Raw genomic sequence first — 21754 nt, forward strand, 5'->3', positions numbered from 1 at the left:
CGGGGAAGGTATCGAGGTTGCAAGCGAACAAGGCCGAGAAGCTTGGGAAGAATTCTAATTGTGGCCCGCCGCCAAAATGGTCTCTCTCTCAGCCTCGCACGCCGTCGCCTTGCCCTGCGTCAAGACTGCGACTTTATGCACTCACACTTTTTTTTCTTTTTTAGATAGCTTCTACAGCTTCTACGCAACTTCGTATCCATGACTGAGTGTTTCGCATCGGAATTTCCGGTGCTCGACCATTGGCTTCATGGCGGTATGCAGGTCGTTGTCGATCTACCGGGCCTTGCAAACTACCGTAATCCGGTAATTCTAGGGCGTTGTACTGTTGTCGTGAGCTCGTGTTTGTGTCGTTGCAAGGTGTTTGTACCACTGCGCAAAATCTTGCACGAGCGGCTGCGCCCTGCGCCCGACAGCTTCTACAGCAGTACATGTAAACCTTTTCATTGCGCCATCTGAAGAGTCGCTGAGTGTCAAAAAGTACTCTTAGGCTCAACCTCGGTACAACTCCATCTTTCCATCGGTCCTTCCTACTGCTTAGACTTCCACTAGGCGAATCTTTACGGTTGCAGCTTCGCCGCGCGACTCCACCAAGACCCTCGCCTCCCGTATTTGGTCGAATATGGACATGATTCTTCCCTGCGTTGGTACGCTAGGCACTTGTGGCAATCTACATTGATTTATTGGAAACCGCATCTACACTGTTCGTCAGGTGCCGCGAGCACCATGGACTTTTCTGCTCGAACTACAAACAAGTGCCTCATTATACCCACCAAGTAAACTGCGGCATCGAGTGCGAATGCTGACACGCCTGCCTAGGCAGGCGCAAGATCTAAAGCTATCAATTCTTCTCCATTCGAATAGGCCCTCCGATCTCTTGAGCTCTGTTGTATCGCAATTGTTTACACATATTACCGTAATTTTATCCATACTAATCATCATCACCAGATTATCAGAACGTCGAGTCTACGAAAGACATGTCTGGCCGCCGTTTCTGAACAACCGAGCAGCTACTTCGTCCACGGGCCCTTACCAGAATTTACGCGACAAGAATCCTATCGGAATCCGAGCGCGAAGACCAGAACAAGAAACGAAGCATTAACAAAACATTCAATTCCTAATCAGCATTTCCTAACATGGAAACCAATCCCGCGATCTCTATTTTCCCATCATTATCACTGCACCTCGATGAATGCCGTTGAAATAACGCCATGGCTTGACAAGGGCCATCGCCTCTGTAGAATCTTGACACCACGGGTTTGTTAGGCGAGTCCTATGTGCGTTCACTAGATATCGCTTGTCGTCTTCTTCATACACGGCTCAGACCAGACGCCACTCTGGATTCCACCACCTTCGGTCTTGTCCACTACTCATAGCAATGCCCTTGAAGACCACCGGGAAACTTAACAATTCAAAAGACAATCTACGACATTGCTTGTTTTTCCCAATACCAAGCACCGATGATGCCAAGCCACCTGCCGCTTCCCAGAAACCACGACGAGGAAGCTTGAATTCCATCTGTAACACTCGATAGTCGCATGCATGTTAATATCTTGGTGGAACCTTCGGCAAGCACATCATCTGTGTGCCGTGGCGTGTTACGGCGCGAGGTTCATAGGAAGGGAAAATAGGAATACCAAGTCCAGGGTCACTAGAGCAAAATGGTGGGTGGCACTAATTGAGCCTCAGATGATGAAACGTGCAAGTGGAATGTCCAAGGAGTGCGGGGTTCATGACCAAGATGATCAAATAAGAGTGAGACTAAAGTTGCAGACACTAAATGAATGGATTGTGTAGCTAGCATACAGTAAAGGATAACATGAGCAGATACTAAGCGACTGAATCGTACGGTTGGCATACAGCACAAAATAGCACAAGCAACTGGGAAATAGCAGCAGAAAGCTCCTTCTACTTAAGCTTGATCTCAGTCCTACTCAAGTCGTCGGTAGCGTTGTATCCAATTCGATGTAGAGTCGCAGAGCCATCACTGCGGGTAGCCTGTATCCATACACGGTCAGTGAGAAGGACGAGAACCGTTTGAGGCCCAATATTGAAGGTATGCGTTTTCTCAGTCTCTTGGTATTCACTCGACGAATAGGATTGCGACGCCGTGAATTGGTAGTTGAGGGTGACGTCTACGCCTCCGCCAATAGCCTTAATTCCGAAGGAGCTTGTGATCGACACACCAGCCGAGTGCGTCATTTCTTGCGACTGGGACGCAGAAACGCCCTTGGTGATTTTCGTTGAGTGAGTCCCGGATTGGTCGGCAGCGTTCCTGGCCACGTCTTCAACGTACCATGCAGTACGTCTTTGGAGCGTGATGAATGGATGAGATATCAGATTCAGACACGACTTGTCCGTTGGGGGGAAGAAGGCAGTGAAGGGCAATGTGACCGCGCACTGCGCCAGCTCATCGAATACGTCTCCTTCACGAGGAATCTTATCCTTGGTGAATACTGGCAGGTCTGCGCTGAAGCGTTTGAAATCCTTCGGAACGGGCAGTCCGAGGACTTTGGCACGACTGTATTCAGGCTTGCTGTATCCCGAGTTGGCAATGAACAGACAGGTAAGAACTGGAATCTTATCGGAGCCGTCCACGCTCATTTGGGGTTTGACAATCGGCCAAACGGAGACATCCATCTTGGCTTCAGAATAACTATCGCTCCAGACGTTGTCCGCACCGAAGTCGGATTGCAAGACAAGGTCCGATCGGACGCACCATATGGCGGATGTGCTTGGAGTACTGTAGCTATTCGTGCAGATATCTCCCAGTGCGACGTAACCAGAGGGTGCGCTGGGCCTCCAGATCGCGCCGTCATGTTTACCCCCAGCACCGCGGTCCCACCACGTCTTTGTGTAACCAGTGGGACTAGCAACGGCTGGCTTTCCGGAGCCGTTGGAAGCATTGCCCACCAAAAGCGTTGCTCTTATGTTGTGAACTGCTTCATAGTTTGGAGTGCAGAAAGAACCCAAGGGACGCAAGTCGCCCTGGGACTTTGCATGGTAGAAAGACCCGTCCCTCGTCGAGCCCGTCTCAGAATCGCTATACTTCCAGTCGAATTCTTTGGTAAGCGTAACCCTCAAGTCACCGAAATCGCGGGTTTCATTTGGCATCTTAGTCGCCGCAGTGTGATAACAGTAATATAGTCGTCAAAGAGTACTTGGGAAGTCGTACTTGAGAGTGGAAGTGATGGAGTGAAGGCTGATGCTAACTAGAAGGCAACAAAATCCAGATGCTTTATAGTCTTTCGCGTGCATCGAGTGAGCACAAGAGGCATCAATGTCCTCCAGGAGATCTCGGCATGCATGCGCCTATCACGTAGCCCGATAAGTGTTGTTGAAGTTCATCGGTAAAGAACCTACGAATGGGCGTTCTTCGCAACTACCGTAGCGCGCTGAGAGAGATTTTGCTCACAGAGATGGCGCTGTATTGCACCTAGCATAGTGTTGTAGTAATGTTATCAGAGTATCAATGTAGTGTTAATAAACTAACGCAGTGTTTGCGCGCTGTTTAACCTTAACATAGCAAGATCTATGTTTTGTAGCACCCCCTCCGCGATGTACGGTACACCTCAGTGGAGCATCCATTGTCTTCATCTCAGCGATAGGAAACAACTGTGAGGAGGGGACCTGGGCTAAGCTACCAACTGGATGTTGTGTTACACAGAAGTGACGGTGAGGGACTTCGTGCGTTACAAGAAAGATAAGGCAACGATATGTATTGCACAAGACGAGGTACAAATTTAAGATGTGACCATTTCTACAGCAAGTAGAGTTACAGTACTTGTGATGGGGTTAACAATTGCTATCAACTGAGTTGCACTTTACACTTTACATGTATATGGATATTTGTCTGCATCATCCACGAAGGATAACATCGCACGCTCCATGTTGGACGAGCAGGCTTAAGATTCCAACAGCTTTAGTTTATCACAATGAGTAATATGGATAGTGCCCAAATACATCTGCCAGCTCCTCGCCTGGGCGAGTCTTGGGACCATGCAGTCTATCAAACTCGCAGAAAGATGGGATGTCCTGAAGACTAAGATGTAGAAAGTGAGAAAATATGAATGACTGTGTTGTTACTCAGTGCGTTACACCTGTTTCTCCAAGTCAAAACACGCCAAGGTTCGTGAAGGAAAGCACACCTGACCAAGCCAAGGAAACGTCACCTGAGTCCGACGTGCGCCCCACCCTTCTATCTATCGTTTATTGATCTTAGCACAATCGTGACATGTGCCTAAGTATGGCTCGGCCCTTTCCCGCAGCATGCATGCGTGGATATAGTGGAGATGAAAAACAAAGAAGCACAGTAAGCGGCATGCGCTCTCTATCTAGCGTTACTGGTCTCGGTATGCGTAGCCGATGATATGCGCATATTCAGTGCGAAGGGACGAACCGCAATACCTCACGATGATGTGGTCTGGCTGAGACTAAGGATGTTTCTCATGATAGACGACCTAAATGATGGCATTTTGAAGAATGTCTAGTTCTCGCGATCAGGCTTTTCGTACTCAAGGCAGTTCTGGTTCCGGGGATTAAAGCTGGTGGATTATTAGTGGATCAACAGCCGTGGGAAATTCAGCGGCATACAGTAGCGCCTTCCGTAGTATTCTTATCCTTCACAAGAGCCTCCGCACATCTCTGTCATCGCAACCTTGCGCCTCCTCCAGCGCAAAAACTCCAGCAGCCCTGTCATGCATCGTTTATATGTTAATCATAGGTGAATTCTGGGTGTGGTTACCTTAGATTCCATGTGCGACTCACGTGATCAGCCCTGTGCGAATTACATCTTCTGCCCGCATTCCGGCTGTCTGCCAGCGCAACCTTGGCAGCTTACAGGATGAATACGATTGGCGTTTTGATACTGGGCTGCCTACAGCCCATCTGTTCATTCCGGCATCCCCCTTCTGCCACCTCACAGCATACCTTACGTGTGGTGCGCAAAGCACCTCGATCATCAGGACCTGATGGATTCCGAGGCAGATTACGATGCATCTCCACTCCTTGACGGCCAAGTACGCTTATCCGCTCGTGACATCAACCCCAAGAATAGACCCTTCAGATATAGCCCTCTCGATCTCTCCCGGCGCTCCATCCGCCTGCTTAATATACACCGGGGCTTATCATCTGGCGGGCACGTCCGATGCGAGTTAATAGACGCGGATGTGGGCTACGGCTATACTTGCCTCTCCTACGTATGGGGCCAGCCTGACAAGGGCTATCCAGTCGTGATCAACGACCGGATAGCCCTCGTCCGGAAGAACCTATGGCACTTTTTACAGCACGCTAGAAAGAAGAAGTTGGGGTGGCTTTGGATCGATGCGATGTGTATCGATCAGAAGAATCTAGCAGAAAGAACGCATCAGGTGCAGCAGATGGGCGAGGTTTACTCACAAGCGAGGGTTATATCTTGGCTAGGAACAAGTCCTGAAATAGTCGACCTCTTGCACGGAATCTCGAACAAGTCTTCCATGGATGGTTACCAAACGGCCATGGAAGCATTCTATGCCCATGAATACTGGACTCGGGCGTGGGTCACTCAGGAAGTTGCTTCTGCAAGCAAACTCATTCTGATGGCAGGTGGAGAAGAGCTGGCAATAGGATCGTTCCCAGCACATATCAGCTTCGCTCAAGTGCCCTACCATCTCGCACGAGTGGCACTTTTTCTGAGCAAAGCTAGAAACTGGTTCAACAACAAGAGCCTTATATGGCTCCTTGACATGATGTGTGCGCAGGAGTGTGAAATCCCGCACGACCGCATTTTCTCCCTACTAGCGCTATGCGGAGAAGGTAGGGATCTCAGAGTCAACTACCAAGCATCTCTGGAGGAAATAGTGTGGAGAACATGCAACTGCTGCGCCTTCTGTTTTTGCTCTCTACAAATCGTGAGCCACGCATTGTTGAGTCACAAGAACAGATTTTGGAGACTCGACCAATCAACATCGGTGAGCTCTGAGATCTTGCGGATGCGCCACGGGGAAGTGAGGACTGAGGACATCTATCAGAGGGAAAATTACATCTTTTTCGCAAACCCTGGCCCGTGCGACCTCTCGCGATTCATCCGAATGAACGAAGCATTCCTCGAAGAGAAGCAGAGAACTCCTTACACAAGGTCGTACTTCATTCCGATTAGCTGGATTTGTGCGAAGTACGCAGGGGGGCCGGTGAAATGGTTCTTGGCATTGTGTGTGTGTCCCGATCAAGCTGGGCTCGATTATTACCACCTGCCGGCGGAGTTTAGCATCCCTGCAGACGGTGACGCGGAATCTAAATTGTTTGATACAGCATTGAAGTCGGAAATTCGGCACTGGCCTGAGGATCTTAAGATGATCTATGAAAAGCCTAACTTGGGCACTATCCGTCTGTCACTGGCCTTCTGGATTGAGCTTGCAAAGTCGCCAGAGTGGACGGCATCTGGTTTCACGGGGTATTGTCGTCTCGCAAAAGAAGAGCGGGGTGGTCTGAAGCTGTCCACACCGCGCAAAAGAGGTTCAAAGAAGGTACAGCGACACAATCCCATAGTCGAGAAGCTGCTAGGGGTATCTTAGGTGCTTTGTTTTATAGCTGCGCGGTTTACATCGATGGAAATGTTACTCAAGGGGAGATCGCAGGAGAATTTTCGGATGAAAGAGAAGAGACACGCAATAATGACACAGATTCCTTTCTGTTTGGGGTGCTTTCTGTCAAGCTGAGACGACCATCAGACTCATCCAGCAGGTCAAACATCGAGCCGTCACTCACTAATACGGTAGACTCGTCTCAAAGGCACCGGAAGTCACATTGTACACATATCACCATCGCAGCCAGACAGAAATTCATTATAGACATTCTATTCCATTGTAGATGCCTATCAAACATGCAGGATGCAGGAAAAGGTGTCATCCCAATCCCTCCTTGCAAGCCAGCAGCTCTCGCTCACTAGCTAAACCCCATCCACCCCTTCCCAAGTCATGATATCATATCGAAAGTCATAAGAAAGACTAAGATCGTTCGCTCATCGTCACGCTGTAGACATGATCGAGGCGTTTAGTGGGCTTGACGTCCGCCCTGAGTCTCGTTGGTGATGCCGATGCGCTCAGAGTTCTGTTTTTGAAAAAGACGGGCTAGTTAGCGACCATGTTTTCGAGAATGCGATGGTGTCGGAAACAAATCAAGTTAACATACCTCGCTCGACTGAACGTCACCCTCCTGGAGGATCTTCTTGAAGATGTCATCCTCCTTCGCGCCAGCACCAAACTCATTCTCTAGCTGCTGCTTGGAAGCCGTGTTGAGCACACCCTGCTTGCCGTGTCTGTTTCTCATGCGTCAGCAAAATAAATGTTCTCTTCCCCATTTAGGGGCGCCCAGAAAACACATTCTCTCTCTCTCTCTCCCTTTGCGAACGGGCTCGGACGTTGTGTTGTGACAAACTTACTCGGGTACCATGACCTTCCACCCAGCAACAACCTCAACCATAGGAATGCTGCTGTCAGCCTTCCACTTCTGCAGCGCCTCTACGCTCTCGACAAAGATGGTGAATTGGTCGCCTGAGCTGCCCTTGTAGAAGACTTGGGTCTGGGGGGAGTTTCCGCGGGCCATTGTGTCGTAGATGTGGGTATTAAGTGTGGTATCGTACGGAGATTAATTTGTGTGAGTGTGTGTGTGTGTGTGAGTGAGAGAAGGAGGATTGCAGTGTAAAGTTGAGTACTGGTAATGTGACGATGGAGGGGAAGCTATGGAGGGGCTATTTAGCTGCACGACAACACAGCTCTGAGCTTTGACCGGTAGCGCTACGTCATTGCCAAGCCTCACGCAGCTTTCATCGCAGCCCGGGAAGCTTGCAGGCTAAAGCAAGTAGAGTGGCTATCTGCTACGTAAGCCTCTTGGTTTCACAGGGCTGCATTGCGGCTCTTGCTGAAACAATGCGGCAAGGGCGTATCGTCTCCCCCCTCCCCTCACCGAGCAATGCGATGCCAGCATAGCTTTACCTGGTACCTGCCTATTACACACTTATCCAGAAAGCCACGCAACACCGCCACGATCCATCCAACCGCCTAGCAGGTTCTGGCCTGATGATTGCAGGCGGTCTCCGATATACGCTGCGATGTGGCTGAAATGGCATCCAAGCTTAATCAGTACAACAGCAACAACAACAAAACTACATACGCATAGTGAATCTGCATTCGAGCACACATTTTAAAGACGAAACTGCAAGCACAACTCTCATTTCAACAGCTATCCAAATATACGTGTCTTCTTTTTCTCTTTGCTATCGCTACCCCACCATCACGCGATCCATCGCGTGTGCCAACCAGCTAGTACAATGACGTCATGCCGTCATACCCAGTCCTCCCGATCCCCAGAGTCCAACGTGGTCACATGGGGGACGGGTGTACCTTGCAGTAAACCTTGCTGATCGCACTGCCACGACTGTTTGTGCACACTGCCCCATCGGCCTCTTTTGTTCGTCATTGCCGTCGTCGTTGTCGATGGCCCGTTTCAATTCGTGGTAATTCATAGTCTCATTAACTTGCTGTTTGAGCGCAAGGATAAGTCGTAGTTCGTAGTCGTCATCGTAACAGTCGTCAAGTGTCAAAGGAAAGCCATACACCTTTCCATCCCTAGCTCTTTGCCCCCTTCGTGTGTGTGTTGTCTTTACCTATCTAAAGAAATTAAAAATCCTACTCTTGCTCTTCGCAAACTTGTTCGAAGCCACACTCGCCACACCTGCAGAAGCCGGTCTCGAATCAGTCATGTTGTACTCGTATTGTCTCTTCTGCCTCCTGTTCTCCATGTGTTTCGTGACGTCCACTTCATTGGGCAGCACAGCACCCCTCAGCGTCGTTGCGGTCGAGTCCTTGCTCGCTTTTCTCTCGGCCGCCCTCGCACTAGAGTCTGATCGCGGAAGACTAATCAAATTCGTTGACAGCCTCCTAACTTTCTTCGGCTTATTCAGCGCCGTTTTATCAGTCGTCGCCGGCCGTTCGACGCCAATAGCACGATTAGCAAGTCTCCTCCGTCTACTCCCCGGCCTCGAATCCCTGACCTCAAAATCCTCAGGCAAAAACGCCGCAGGTGCGCTGTGAAAATCCACCACAGGCGGCAGTACAACAGCAGGCCGTCTGTCCGTCGCCACAGATTGCGCGCGCAGATTCCCATTCGACATCTTGTGCATGCGACTGCCAAAGGAATCTTCAGAGCGCGTGTTACTTGTGTTAGATAGGCTAGGAGATCTCCGCGAGAAATTGCTGGCGATGCTTGCCATACTCAGTTTGCGCATGACGGAGTTGGCGGAAGCGCGAATCTGGGTTTCCATCCGCCTGTTCGACATGCCAGGGAAGGGCAGCATATCTTTCGTCCATACATCTTCTAGTGCCCCTTCTAGACGGACGCGCTCGGCTCGGCGGGGAGCTAATGTGGGGATGTGGTTTGAGGAGAGGTGAGATTGCGATCGTGTTACTACGCTGGGTGAGAAAGTAGGAGGTGTGTCTGGTAACTTCTGCGCCTGGGTGTTCTTGATGATGACTTGACTCATGTTTGTTTTTGCGCCTAGAGTCGCTGCTCGGTGGACGGACATGCGTCGCACGAGAGTGTTTGCGTGGCCGAAAACAGGGCCGAGAGACTTGAGTCCTAGCGACAGGGAGGTGTACATATCTTGCATGTTAGATTGGCCTTCGACGAAATCGTGTGTCTCGTAGACAATACGCTCGCGTAGCTGCTTCTTCCACACTTCTTCTTCCTGGGAGGTGCAGGCGCTGAAGATGAGTTCGTGCAGGCGGTGGCCGTGTTCGAAGACGAATTTCCATGTATGTGGAGCGGTGTGGCACTGGATGCCCCGGCCATTATCAGACTCCTCGATGGTGGCATTGGCGAGTCCAATGGAAGCGACGACGGTGTAAGGTGTACGGAACCGACTTGCCGTTGCAAGTACCAGACAAGACTTGTACAGGACGCATACCAGGTATGAGCCTTTGATACGATCAGGTGTCTGATAGGTGACATGCAGAGCGCCACAAAGGAGAACATGTCCAAGAAGGCGGAAGACGAGAGCTCGAGATATCTTGTGGTCCGAGAAAGCTAATCGGTCTTGTAGCTGCCAAGTGATTTCAATGAGGCGCCGGGTCTGAGGGTCGTCCTTGGCTTTGTTGACTTCGCGAATAGTCTCTTGTAGACGGAAGAGAGCTTTCTCAAGTTCGGCGTGCGCTTCAGGGTCGTCGTATACGGGCGTGTGGCGGCATAAGTCATCGAATAGTAAAGGGTACTTACAGACTCGCTGGATCGGCTTGATCAAGAGATCGGGAAAACTGAGCGCCTTCTTGCTACCCGCTTCTCGATTGTTTTCTGATGCAACCACCTTCTGCAGCGCTTCGACACCTCGCTCGTACTCTTGCCAGCCGTGTAGTCCTTTGCACATGGTGGTAAGGTCTTGAGACATTGTCGTCCAATGCGCACCATACTCCTCGTATGTGAAGAAGCGTTTCATCTAGAACGCGTCAGTAGCGGATGTTGCAGCATCGAACATACGTACATGTTTATTGAAGACCTTGGCGATGTTCCCTGCCGTCTGCGTGTCGGTCACTAGGCCTTGGGGTCTGCGATCTGGTGACCGCCCAATCTCTAAAGAATGCCTGAGCCTTCTGGCCGTTTTGTGCTCGGCAAAGCGCCCTGGGACGATGTCTGCGCTATGGAATCGTATGTGTTTGGCTTTCGTCACGGGATACATCTCTTGATACGCGCTTTTTGTGAAATCTGCCTGAGGTACAACATGGTGGAGTTCGGCGAGCAAGTCTTCGTGGAGCTGTAAGATCTGAGAAATGTTCTGTTGTATGGATGATCGCGTCTGACCCGATAAAGTAGGAAGGGCAGTAAGGATCATGAAATAGTCCTAAAAGGTCAGTAGTTGACCAGAGTGGCTTGTTCGGGTAACATACGTTGATCAAAACCTTAAGGTCCGCGATGTAGCTTTCCTCCGATGATATTAGTTCTTCAACAACCTTGCGACGCTGCAATGATCGAAGCCATGCGTTCTCATCAAGCACAGGTCCCAATGCCCCCCGATGGCTTTCAAGTGATCTACGTACTTCGGAGTAGTTGCCGCTTCTGTTGCCCAAGCGAACCTTGCCCACCTCCGAGCGAGGCGCGAGGCTCTTGCTAGCAGTGGTTATCGAAGCCGACTTCATTGCTGTCACGTAACCCATTGAAGACGTCATGGACTCTGACGTTCGACGTGCCGACTCAGAAAGTCTCCCTAGCGGTCGAGAAAGGACAGAGGAGCCGTCTGTAGGGTCAAAAGATGGCCGTGGTAAGTCTGAGAAGTTTTCTTTCCATCGCTGAGCATGCCGACGTTTTAGAGTACTCATCCACCGCCGGAAGGGTTGCGAGGAAATAGTAATCGCAACAGGTTCTTCTTCGTACTCTTCGTGTGGCTCGTTTCCATCGTCGTCGGTAAAGCGACCTTCTGGTAATGGTACATGGATGGCTTCGTAGAGGTTGAACAGGCGTGTATCATCAAAGTTGTTATCATCAATGTCCATGTCTTCAGCTGAGTCTTGGTCGTCTTCAGACGACTCTACCACCTGCTGCGACTTATGGTACCCTCTTGGGATTGGCTTCGGAAGGGCTGTCAGTCGTGAGAAAGACGGTGGTGGTCGACTAGGCCCACAGTTCCGCTTGCGTGGCTCTTCGACAACATGCCTGGTGTTGAAAGGAAAGCCGGGTTTTTCAGGCACAAGATCCAGCAGCGACTGAGAGGTGAGGGGTGGTGTGTTCTCGTTACTTGGAGACCAGTCGGCTCTAGTCGCACCAAGGGAATACAATGAGCACGCGGAGCCATTGCGAGCGGCGATGTCGCTCAGCGGTGCAAGCAACGTGTCTTTCTGAGGAGAGCAGGAATTCAGGTATGGATTGTCGCTGAAGGAACGCTTGAGTGGGCTCTGAGGCCGAAGCGACAATACATATGCCATGTCAGTGCAGGTCGAGTAGTCGACGCTGTGATAGGACGTGTACGAAGGCTTGTTGCGGCATGAGATAAATACTACTGCATCCAACGACGATGGCTTAAGGAGAGACTTGGTCGATGCAGAGCGACAAGGAAGCTGGACGGAGCATGTTGGATATGACTACTGGGTACGCAGGCCGAAAGAGGTCTGGGGGAAAGTGCACAGCGGCGCAAATTCTCCAGAACGTGATGGCGGCATTTAGAGGGAAAGGGTCCAGACGGCGCATCGTAAAGCGCAGACGATCGGGAGCCATGGACGGAGTTTCGTTAGGGGCAAGTGGTGAGCCATGGACTCAGAGCAGCTAACATGGCGGCCGCATTGTGTTTTCCATATTTTGGTAGTCGCGACTTACTATGACGGCAAGAGCGACAGTAGAATGACTTCGCTTTGGCCATGTCGATGCTGGTAGCGAGGCAGCTGAATCGAATGCATGTGTCTTGCAAGGCTATTCGCGATGCACGTACGTCACGCGCGTGGCTTGCCGATTACTGAAGTTTGGTAGAGAAGTGAAGAAGTGAAAGAAGCAAGGCCGACTGTTCCGGTAGTTTTGCCCCGCACCATTGGCCACTCTGAGCCAGCTCGAGCTCCCCTCCCCCACACCAAGCTCAGCTGGGCAAGCTGTGGTAAGCAGTCCAACAATCTTGCGACCTCATTCTCACAGCGTCTACATAATGGATGACATCCACGCGCCGACTGTCTCTTCGGGGCCTACGTCATCAGGCTACTCGAATGGCATTGCAAAAGAGCAGCTGACGCTCCAGGAGCTCATGGCGGAAAAGGATCGAGTAGAGGCAGAGTTGAAGGCATTAGGGCAGGTGCTGGATTCGGTACGCAAGTCAGGGCTGTAGGCGAGATAAGCAATTAACGTCTTGTTGTAGCATGGCGTGCGCATGAGTACCGGCCTGACGACCCTTGACGGCTTCCCTCGCAGTGACATCGACGTCCCTCAGAGTGAGCGTTGCAGGAGCCTGCGTCATGCCACAGGTCGCTGACCGTCGCAGTACGAACGACGCGCGCGCGCATCATCCGGCTCAAGAATGACTACAAGGACCTCATGTCGCGCATCGAGAAGGGTCTCCACGAGCACCACGCCCGACTACAGGAGCAGGCGAGCGCTCCTGCGACGACCAACGGAGCACAGGCAGAGCTCAGCGCCCCGCCCGCCGCCATCGAAGCGCCTTTCGCAAAGGTCAACAGCGTCGTGGCAGACAGCCCGGCAGCCACGGCGGGCCTGCAGGTGGGCGACACGATAACCAAGTTTGGCTGGGTGGACTGGACAAACCACGAGAGGCTGTCGCGCGTGGCAGAGGCAGTGTCGCAGAACGAAGGGGTGCGTCGACAATACACGGGATACCTGCAGCATTGCGTGCACGAGGCTTACAGCATACAGATTCCCATTACCGTCAAGGCGCTGCGACCCAACCCATCGGGCGGCCCGGCAGAGACAGTCCAGATGCAACTCACACCACGGAGGAACTGGGGCGGAAGAGGGCTATTGGGCTGCCATCTGCTGCCCATGTAGGGTGGGCGAGCAGATGGATGCGCTGGGTGGCGCACTGGTTTGGCCAACAAGCATAGCGACAAAGCATAGCATGATACCCGGCGTTAATTGCTCGAGACAACGAGACAAACGAAACATTTCAGAGGCGTTAATTGCTCAAGACCAAACGAAACATTTCATTGTCCAAGTTGCTTGATGGCAGCTTGATGGCTGATTGTGTGTGTGTGATGACTGCTGTAGCCTAACCTGCCTAACCTGCCTGGCTGTGAGGTCAAAATTGCGGAAGGCGCCAAGAGATTTACACCGCCCGGGCGCCAACACTTGAGCACAACAAAACCTCTTCTTGCCCACTTCACGCCCGCAACTTTCCCCACTCTTTATCACCTGTAAGTCTGCACCACCGCCTTTTGCTCAATAAAACCGGGCGACCTCGACTAACATCTTTTCTGCTCAGCTTCTGCCCACCAACCCCCCTCACTCACACACATCACCCCGCCACAACACTCGACAACATGGCCGAGACTGCCGCACAAGGCTCAGTCCCAACCTTCAAGCTCGTGCTTGTCGGTGATGGTGGTACTGGAAAGGTACGATGCTTGTTGCAGTCACTCGCGCAGCCGTCTCAATAGAGAGACCCTAGACGGCTGCGCGATTCAAGGCTGCGCAAACCGTGGAAGAAGATTGCTAACAGCCCCACCACAGACCACCTTCGTCAAGCGCCATTTGACCGGAGAGTTTGAGAAGAAGTACATTGCGACGCTCGGAGTAGAGGTCCACCCTCTCGGCTTCACCACCGTATGTTACCCGATCCTCGTCACATCGCGCGATACGGTACTAACCAGATAACAGAACCTCGGACCCATCCAGTTCGACGTGTGGGACACCGCTGGTCAGGAGAAGTTTGGTGGTCTTCGCGATGGATACTACATCAACGGCCAGTGCGGTATCATCATGTTCGACGTTACCTCGCGTATCACATACAAGAACGTCCCCAACTGGCACCGTACGTCTCCCTCACTCTTATGATTTACCACAAGACTAATCTCTTCAGGCGACCTGGTCCGTGTCTGCGAGAACATCCCCATCGTCCTCACCGGTAACAAGGTCGACGTCAAAGAGCGCAAGGTCAAGGCAAAGTCCATCACCTTCCACCGAAAGAAGAACCTCCAGTACTACGACATCTCCGCCAAGTCCAACTACAACTTCGAGAAGCCCTTCCTCTGGCTCGCCAGGAAACTCGTCGGCAACCAGTCTCTCGACTTTGTCGCCGCCCCTGCTCTTGCGCCTCCCGAGGTCCAGGTCGACCAGGCCGTTCTCGACCAGTACCGACAGGAGATGGAGGCCGCCTCTGCCTTGCCTCTGCCCGATGAGGACGACGCCGATTTGTAGATAACGGTCATGAGCGCTGCTCTAGGCCACGGCTAGGGCTCTAATGGGTATACGACATGGGATGAGATTTAGTTGGAATGGGAAACGGATATGCGACCGAGGGCATCTTTAGTGAAAATTGGGCATGACGAGGAGGAATTGCGGAGGTATCCGACATGAAGCGCTGGACTAGCCGGCGCTTCGACGAATGAACAACTAGACGTTCTGCATGAATGACTCAAGACACGATTGACGATTAGGAAGGCTTTTCGATTCTACTATTAACACGCACAATGGCGCAACTATCACTACTACTACTACTACGACAACAGCATGCTTCATGTCCTCGTTAGGTCCTTTTCCAACACCACCGCATTGTTCCAACAACGCTGGCTCGCTGCTAGGGGATTTCGTGAATGCGCCACCTGATCCCGAATAGAAGATACGACAATATGATATCCGATGTGCTCATGATACAGATAAAGAGGGGCGCATGGAAGCAGACATGAAAGCGCCTGGAAGACATCGCAGCGATAGAGATTCATCAACTGATTAAATGAGAAGATTCGCTCGCTGTACTTGAGAGACGCATGTGTTTTGACGGCGCAACAGAATATCAAAACAACAAATGATATCGGCGCGAGAACGAGACAAATTAAATCAAGAATGAACAACAAGAGCAAGCAAGACAAGTCAGTGTCTACGACTTCAACATCCTAGAGAAGAAAGGGTCAGCATATGATCAAGCACTCGGAGATGCCAGAAGAAGAAAGGAAAGGGAAATACTCACGGCGCAATCAACTGCGCATACTGCTGCGTCGGGACCTCGCGTCCTTCCTCGATGACCCCTCTGATGACATCCCCTTGGTGCAAATTACTCCACAAATGTATTGACATGGCCTTTTTGCTGTTGAATAACGTATGCGCCACGCCCCTCACCTGTCCGAGCACCACATTAGCAATCGGCCACGTATTGCTATACTGTTGCAGCGTGCCGACATCGAGGCGTATCGATTGTTTAATGATGTCGTCCTGGCCGTCTGGAACGAGAAAGGACCAGTAAGAAAGATGGACGACGCTCGCCATTACCACGACGCAGGTGAAAAGGGGGGTATGCTTTATCAAGTTTCCGGGCAGACGAATCAAGGCCGAGATGTTCTCCGCAGACGTCAGGCACTTTGCCGTGTGAATCTCTCTCGTCTGCGTCGGCAGCAAGACTTGGCCTGGCTGCACACATATATTCACGCCTTCGACGCGTCCAAAGCCCAGATTGCTGCGCGGCCGATGCAGCATGATTGTGCTGCCGGCATTTACCATGTGCGCTTGGAAGAGGACCTCGTCGATGTGGCCGTCGTTTGAAACGAGCTCCATTTTCGAAGCGGGTAGGTGGAGACGCCAGTTACAAAGGTATTGATCTACGACGTCGACGGCGTGGTACTCAAAGGTGCTGTCGAGACGAGCTGTTTCGAAGACTTTGCCCAGGATGCGGATGGCGTCTATCAGGTAGGTGAAGGAGGAGAAGGTGAAGGCGTGGGCGAGAAAAGACGAGTCGTCATAGTCTTGGAGGGTTGGGGGATAAGGGATTTGCTGCGCGTACGTGTTAGTCTTCTCTTGTTTCTTTTCTTTCTTTCTCTCCTTGGGGTCAACTATGCACTCCGCGGGGTAGATAAGGTTTGACATGCAAGTCATAACTCTATCAAGTGTGACATGCAAGTCAGACGATCTCATCTGGAGCGGCAAGGGTATACGATCGCACTAAAGAAGGAAACATTGCCAAGCCGATTTGACACATGTCAGAGTGTGATAGCAGGGGTTTGAGTGACTTACACCTGAGAGATACTGGTCTTGCTCGCATGGCAACGGGACGTCGGTGACTACGTCTTTCAGTCTGAACTGCACACCTGGATTGACTGCTGTCATCATGCCGTTGGCTGTGAACATGGACCACCATGTTCTCCGCCAGCTCTCTTCCAACTGAGGGTCGTTTTCTCCATGCACAAGCGCAAACTCCATCCGGTTGAGGCCAATCTCCAGCGTCAGATTTTGAGCGATGCTGAAGATTTGTGCTGAGCGTGGGACCTCGTTGTGAGCGTGGAGACCAATGGCAAAGAGCAGTAGTGCTTGTACCGACCACGCGTCTCTCGGGTAGTTGTTGCTGTCGATCTGCTGATCCAAAGCTTCTTTATACATGGCTGTGGGCACGGATGGTATGAAACTGGACCCGATGAACTGGACAGCGTATTCCAAAAGTGGGGCATGGCGTTCCTTGAAGATTTCCACCAACCTGGGCTCCGGGAGACAAAAGGGATGTGAGTTGTAGAAGAAGTGGTAGAATGCCTGAATAGCAGTCTCTGGCCCCAAATGGCCAAAGCGGTTCAGACGTGCGGTTCCATTTAGGTTGAGTTGAGCAACTGGTGGGGCCACAGGTCGGACGCCAAGGCCATGAGTTGGGCTGAGCTGGTTCAAGCCAGCATCGCCATTGTAGGAATACTCTGGTGAGGAGATGTGGCCACTGGTCACTGGAACTTCACCTGACCGTGTTAGACATGTCAATTTGATCATCGCGATTACCCACCATTTGGAGTCGTTGTTGTCGTCGTCGTCGTTGTCGCGCTATCTTCCTTGGTTTTTCGCTTTCCTTTCCAGCCTCTTCGCGACTTGATGTAGGTGCATTCCACATTGTCGGTCCTACATCGGGAACATCGTACACCACCGTCGCATTTCAAATGTCTGCTGCGACATGGGACGCATGCGACAGCGACCGATGCTCTGGTTTGGTCGTTAGGCGACTGCTTCTGACTGGTCTTCCCGCCCGTTCCTTTGCTGCCGCTGTCGGATTGGGGAGTTTGCGCCGGCGGGGTACTTCCATTGATGCTGCTCTGGGTGGTAATGCTTGCTGTCGGCGACAGATGGAGCCCTAGCGAGGGCGACAATGGCGATGTGGAGTCCGATTGCGAGTGGAAGTCCTGGTGGCCACCACCCCAGAAAGCGGGATCTACGCCAGCCGAGATGTTGGAAGGAGCGCTGCCCGTCATGTGCTGACCAGGCATCGCCATTGCGGAAGGGGGCATCTGAATTGACACCTGTTCTAATCGCAACGTTTCAAGCGTCCACGGTATCCAGGTCGGTGTGGCTTTGCGACTGTGCGTAAGGTAGAGACGTTGAGGTTCCTAACGGGTGCGGGCTGCTAGACTGTTGACAAAGGCACGTGATGCCCTTGGCTTAGCGCTGAATCGCTCGCCAAAAAGCTTCCGACTCTCGAACCCGTCTGCCATCCAATCGGTCGTGTCCGCCCAACGCAAGATGCAAGGCAAGGAGAGCCTCAGCCTCCCTTTTCGGCCCCTCTGCGACCGCCCTCATTCAGCTCTTCAGCTTAGGACAACATGTATTGTGCAACCTCATCATCGCACCGTCGAACATGGGCCCGGACAACCCCGTCGCCTTTGACGCACCGTTGGATCCTGCCGTCGCCTGTACTTCGCTTGTACGATTCAACGCAAGCCCACCGGGTTTGAAACGCGGGATTGGCGAATCGGGTCCCGCAAAGTGCCTACACGGAGATGCCGTCGTCGATTACTGGACCGTTTTTGGGCGCATTCCCGTCACCGCCGCGTTGCTAGCTCACAGTCCGCTCTTCGCTCTGGCAGTTTATCGTGGGGTTAGTGGTTGTTGCGCACAGTTCGGCGGAAAGGGTTGAGTGTAGCGACCCAGCTGAAGTAGCGGGCTTGCCACATGATCTGTCTGATGCGATTGGGCGTTCTTTTTAGTCGACGAAATGTGATTCGCACGCAGTGCGGGCAGCGTCGTAGCAACCGAGTGTTGCCTCTAGGATTTCGCCTCGGTCTAGCATTTCGCCTCGATGCAAGGTCGCCTTGGCTCGCTATGCTGACTTTGCCTTATCTGATACCAGTAACGAGCCCACCCACACGACGAGGAAAAGCAATTCAAGCGCAGTTTGGATTGGTCAGAAGAAGGTTTTCTAGACGCTGGATGGATATGAAAGGAGGCGGACCTGCTCGAAGCTTCTAGAGCTTGTTAACGCTCGATACTGGTTTTATCACTTCCTGGACGTGGCTGCAACTTCCTGAACAATGTTAGCCTCGTGGCGATTCATGGCCGCAACGAACAAGAGCATGGAAGCATGTCGCGTCAGAAGACTCCCGTCTTTTGGACTTCGCGCTCGAGCCCGATAGATCATGTCGTGGAAACCTCGGTGCTGGTGCGTAAGAACACTGATTCGTCGAGCGTCCTCATACAAGATCGTCGCATCTGCATTGGTTGATCAGTTGAGGAAATTGGGTATTGGATTGAGATGATATCTATTTTGATGGAATGCCGCCGATGCTGGAAAATGCAGGAAATGAGCGTTGAAGAAAACAGGTCCAGAGCCGTCGGAAAGGCTATCGAACTACAAATCTGGGCATCGAGCCTTGGTGAAGTTCCACACATCACCAGAACAGTCGTTCAGTGACCTCTCTGCCTTCCACTGCAGCTCGGTCTCTGCACGTCGCACCTCCGCCACGCAGAAGCCGACGTCTCCCGCCCTCCGGCCAACTTCTCTGGCTGGAATCTTCCGTTGAGATGCATCTTCCAAACTTTGGAGTACTTCACGAACGGTGTGTCCTCGCCCTGTTCCTGGTCGGGGTCAGTATGAGAACTTGCAATGGCTTGCGTTTTTTTTTAAGAGCTCTGACTTACCGAGATTGTAAGTTCTGAATGGTGCATTAATGCGCCCAGCTGTCGAAGCTGCCAGAGCTGCAATGTGGCCTCGAGCCAAATCCACTACATGGATAAAATCTCGAACGGCTGTTCCATCTGGGGTGTTCCAATCGGTACCAAAGATGTCTAAAACTGGCTTGATGCCGGTTAAGACCGTCGCAATTACTGGAATCAGGTTGCTTGGTTTCTGCCGAGGGTCTTCACCTAGGATGCCAGACTCATGACAACCAACCTGCATCCGTTAGCTGTGTCTCCGTATCTCGAGTGTTGATTGTACATACCGGATTGAAGTATCGCAAGGCGGTTATGGACCATGTGGGGTCAGAGAGTGCCAGATCTGCCAAGATGGATTCACACATGAACTTCGATCGCCCGTAAGGCGATGTGAGGCCTAGGACTCCTGGTAAGACTCGACGTTCCGTTCCATCGTTCTCTACGAACGACTCCGGATGGTGGACACAGAGTTCCTCGCGAAGAGGTAGTCCGCAATTAGCGCCCTCGCCATATACCGTTGCGGAAGACGAAAACACAAAATTCTTGATGTCGAACTCTTCCAGCAAGGCAAGAAAGTCAACGAGTCCGCAAACGTTGTTGTTATAGTATTTCAAAGGCATCCGGATGCTCTCTTCCACCGACTTGTACGCTGCGAAATGGATGACACCTGATATCCTACATTGCCGCTCAACGATAGGTTCTGGCGCGTCATCCATATCCATGTCAATGCCGGAATCCGTTCTTTGCAGTGTCGAGTACGGATAACGTGCTCCAATAGGTGCTGGCTTGTTGATGATGGAAAACGATGAATAGCTAGCCAATACGGTTTTCATCTGTGCGCTTCTGTAATCCAGCTGACGGAAGTGTAGTGCTGGCATTCGACGCTCCCGCATTGCGCAGTATTCCGCGGCAAGAGATCGTACTCTTGTCAAGACGTCTTCGTACGAGTTGCTCAAATCGTCGATGACCAGGACGTTATAGCCTTCCTTGAGCAATTCCAATACCGTATGCGAGCCGATATACCCCAATCCGCCAACGACCATGATGAAGGCAGGATTAGTTCCATTGATGTCTAGAGGATCCGCAACTAGTTCGTCGTCGAATAGCACAGATCGCTCTGTTGCTGGTGTGTTGAGTACCTCTGGTGTCACAGAAGGCGACGGCGAATATTGCGAAGAGAATGACGACATGTTGGATAAACACGATTGCTTAGCGAATGGATGAAGAGGAGAGAATTTGTTGATCTTTACGGCGCTACCTTTCTCGATACGCCCGAAAATCTTTATAGATGCCACCACTCAACAACAGCCTCAACTCACGATCAATTAGGCAGAAGGCGCCAGAGTCTGACTTTTCCTGCGCCGTCAATATCGTTTACGTTGCTTGGCACGATGCGGCCTCTTCATCCCGACTCATCAGTTTCGGAGTCTCCTCAGGTCTAGCACTCTCGAAATATACTCTCGCATCGCTAACCATCCCTGTCCAATTTGCATGACCGAGCGCGCAATACGTACCCGTGTGGGTTGCATTGCCGCGTCTTCTAATTTCTGAAAATACCATCATCTGGGCCACAAAAGATCCAACGTGGGCATACGGCGAGGCTTCTTTCGATACCCGATCCCGGCATTCGTTAAGCTTGTTCTCGGTGCCCAAGCATACTACGGAAGGATTCATTCCACATTGCCGTCTGTCAGCACTCTCTCGCTGTATCTCTCCAGGTGTTGCTCTCCGTTGACTGATCTCCGCCGAAATCGATATTTCGTCGTCCGCTCTTAGCTAGTCGCGCTCCAAGTAGAGCTATGGACAGGCGTGGCTTGGTGATTCTTCCGCTCTACGTCTGTCCCTTGGCAGGCGTATGGGACGCCCTTTACAGTGTGTATGCCACGGTATCTTCGTGTTACTGTTACTTGTCATACCGTAGCCAAAGACATCCGCTACCCAAAGAGTATTGTCATTTCTTTCGAGTACAGTTTACAGTCATAATCAACATACATAATGGGCCCGGGGAGGGCGCATTGCCGAACGCAGAGTATTCAACAGTCACCGAGGCGCTCAACTTGCTCAGCAATGTACGCACTATCGGCTATGCAGCAACCACGTGGTGTACTAGGGACTTGAGTTCTGTACTTGACGACATTGCTGCCTCTTCGGTCTGAGGGAGAATACAGTTCTTCACTAGCGTTGGGCGGCATCT

The 21754-nt window shown here is 51.7% G+C and overlaps 10 protein-coding genes across 10 annotated transcripts; 5 read left to right on the plus strand and 5 right to left on the minus strand.

Moving 5' to 3' along the window:
* The first annotated feature begins 23 nt into the window (after positions 1-23).
* On the plus strand, positions 24-1047 carry CC77DRAFT_464598 (hypothetical protein). Its single transcript, XM_018531798.1, has 3 exons — positions 24-430; positions 479-498; positions 550-1047. Exons 1-3 carry the CDS (start codon positions 199-201, stop codon positions 775-777), a joined length of 480 nt encoding a protein of 159 aa, XP_018380778.1. The 5' UTR covers positions 24-198; the 3' UTR covers positions 778-1047.
* Positions 640-1208, plus strand: CC77DRAFT_464618 (hypothetical protein). Its single transcript, XM_018531799.1, has one exon. The coding sequence runs from the start codon at positions 797-799 to the stop codon at positions 1097-1099; it is 303 nt and encodes a 100-aa protein (XP_018380779.1). The 5' UTR covers positions 640-796; the 3' UTR covers positions 1100-1208.
* A 536-nt stretch (positions 1209-1744) lies between these two features.
* On the minus strand, positions 1745-3147 carry CC77DRAFT_1080066 (hypothetical protein). The gene has a single exon (XM_018529310.1). It carries the CDS (start codon positions 3109-3111, stop codon positions 1906-1908), a length of 1206 nt encoding a protein of 401 aa, XP_018380780.1. The 5' UTR covers positions 3112-3147; the 3' UTR covers positions 1745-1905.
* Positions 3148-4967: 1820 nt separating this feature from the next.
* On the plus strand, positions 4968-5858 carry CC77DRAFT_946833 (HET-domain-containing protein; the record flags this gene model as incomplete). Its single annotated transcript, XM_018535107.1, has 1 exon — positions 4968-5858. A coding segment is annotated over one exon (891 nt), but the record flags the coding sequence as incomplete, so codon positions are not given.
* A 935-nt stretch (positions 5859-6793) lies between these two features.
* CC77DRAFT_1099295 (DUF1960-domain-containing protein) lies at positions 6794-7631 on the minus strand. The gene is made up of 3 exons (XM_018529994.1): positions 7415-7631; positions 7165-7291; positions 6794-7083 (listed from the first exon to the last, which is right to left on the minus strand). Exons 1-3 carry the CDS (start codon positions 7576-7578, stop codon positions 7027-7029), a joined length of 348 nt encoding a protein of 115 aa, XP_018380782.1. The 5' UTR covers positions 7579-7631; the 3' UTR covers positions 6794-7026.
* A 1007-nt stretch (positions 7632-8638) lies between these two features.
* Positions 8639-11942, minus strand: CC77DRAFT_946711 (Rho guanyl nucleotide exchange factor; the record flags this gene model as incomplete). The annotated part of the gene is made up of 3 exons (XM_018535101.1): positions 8639-10462; positions 10508-10864; positions 10911-11942. 3 exons carry the CDS (start codon positions 11940-11942, stop codon positions 8639-8641), a joined length of 3213 nt encoding a protein of 1070 aa, XP_018380783.1.
* A 707-nt stretch (positions 11943-12649) lies between these two features.
* CC77DRAFT_1013299 (26S proteasome non-ATPase regulatory subunit 9) lies at positions 12650-13500 on the plus strand (the record flags this gene model as incomplete). The annotated part of the gene is made up of 3 exons (XM_018523824.1): positions 12650-12805; positions 12857-12929; positions 12980-13500. 3 exons carry the CDS (start codon positions 12650-12652, stop codon positions 13498-13500), a joined length of 750 nt encoding a protein of 249 aa, XP_018380784.1.
* A 246-nt stretch (positions 13501-13746) lies between these two features.
* On the plus strand, positions 13747-15225 carry CC77DRAFT_1054255 (GTP-binding nuclear protein-like protein Ran). The gene is made up of 5 exons (XM_018527783.1): positions 13747-13865; positions 13934-14066; positions 14182-14274; positions 14329-14482; positions 14531-15225. Exons 2-5 carry the CDS (start codon positions 13992-13994, stop codon positions 14866-14868), a joined length of 660 nt encoding a protein of 219 aa, XP_018380785.1. The 5' UTR covers positions 13747-13865; positions 13934-13991; the 3' UTR covers positions 14869-15225.
* A 408-nt stretch (positions 15226-15633) lies between these two features.
* CC77DRAFT_1013301 (hypothetical protein) lies at positions 15634-17903 on the minus strand (the record flags this gene model as incomplete). Its single annotated transcript, XM_018523825.1, has 3 exons — positions 15634-16575; positions 16675-17378; positions 17423-17903. 3 exons carry the CDS (start codon positions 17901-17903, stop codon positions 15634-15636), a joined length of 2127 nt encoding a protein of 708 aa, XP_018380786.1.
* A 1352-nt stretch (positions 17904-19255) lies between these two features.
* Positions 19256-20750, minus strand: CC77DRAFT_1013302 (UDP-glucose 4-epimerase; the record flags this gene model as incomplete). Its single annotated transcript, XM_018523826.1, has 3 exons — positions 19256-19482; positions 19546-19798; positions 19848-20750. The coding sequence occupies 3 exons, from the start codon at positions 20748-20750 to the stop codon at positions 19256-19258; spliced, it is 1383 nt and encodes a 460-aa protein (XP_018380787.1).
* Positions 20751-21754: the final 1004 nt, after the last annotated feature.

This window comes from Alternaria alternata, assembly GCF_001642055.1.
Source record: "Alternaria alternata strain SRC1lrK2f unplaced genomic scaffold CC77scaffold_26, whole genome shotgun sequence".
In the NCBI taxonomy this organism is placed as follows: Eukaryota; Fungi; Ascomycota; class Dothideomycetes; order Pleosporales; family Pleosporaceae; genus Alternaria; species Alternaria alternata.

Bases quoted from the DNA above. Each gene is read 5' to 3' on its own strand.
- CC77DRAFT_464598 (XM_018531798.1), top strand. From the start codon at position 199: ATGACTGAGTGTTTCGCATCGGAATTTCCGGTGCTCGACCATTGGCTT. The intron at 431-478 runs GTAAACCTTTTC...AGTGTCAAAAAG, and splicing joins CAGCTTCTACAGCAGTACAT to TACTCTTAGGCTCAACCTCG. The intron at 499-549 runs GTACAACTCCAT...GACTTCCACTAG, and splicing joins TACTCTTAGGCTCAACCTCG to GCGAATCTTTACGGTTGCAG.
- CC77DRAFT_464618 (XM_018531799.1), top strand. From the start codon at position 797: ATGCTGACACGCCTGCCTAGGCAGGCGCAAGATCTAAAGCTATCAATT.
- CC77DRAFT_1080066 (XM_018529310.1), bottom strand. From the start codon at position 3,111: ATGCCAAATGAAACCCGCGATTTCGGTGACTTGAGGGTTACGCTTACC.
- CC77DRAFT_1099295 (XM_018529994.1), bottom strand. From the start codon at position 7,578: ATGGCCCGCGGAAACTCCCCCCAGACCCAAGTCTTCTACAAGGGCAGC. The intron at 7,292-7,414 runs GTAAGTTTGTCA...CATGAGAAACAG, and splicing joins TGGAAGGTCATGGTACCCGA to ACACGGCAAGCAGGGTGTGC. The intron at 7,084-7,164 runs GTATGTTAACTT...TTTCAAAAACAG, and splicing joins GTGACGTTCAGTCGAGCGAG to AACTCTGAGCGCATCGGCAT.
- CC77DRAFT_1054255 (XM_018527783.1), top strand. From the start codon at position 13,992: ATGGCCGAGACTGCCGCACAAGGCTCAGTCCCAACCTTCAAGCTCGTG. The intron at 14,067-14,181 runs GTACGATGCTTG...GCCCCACCACAG, and splicing joins GTGATGGTGGTACTGGAAAG to ACCACCTTCGTCAAGCGCCA. The intron at 14,483-14,530 runs GTACGTCTCCCT...TAATCTCTTCAG, and splicing joins GAACGTCCCCAACTGGCACC to GCGACCTGGTCCGTGTCTGC.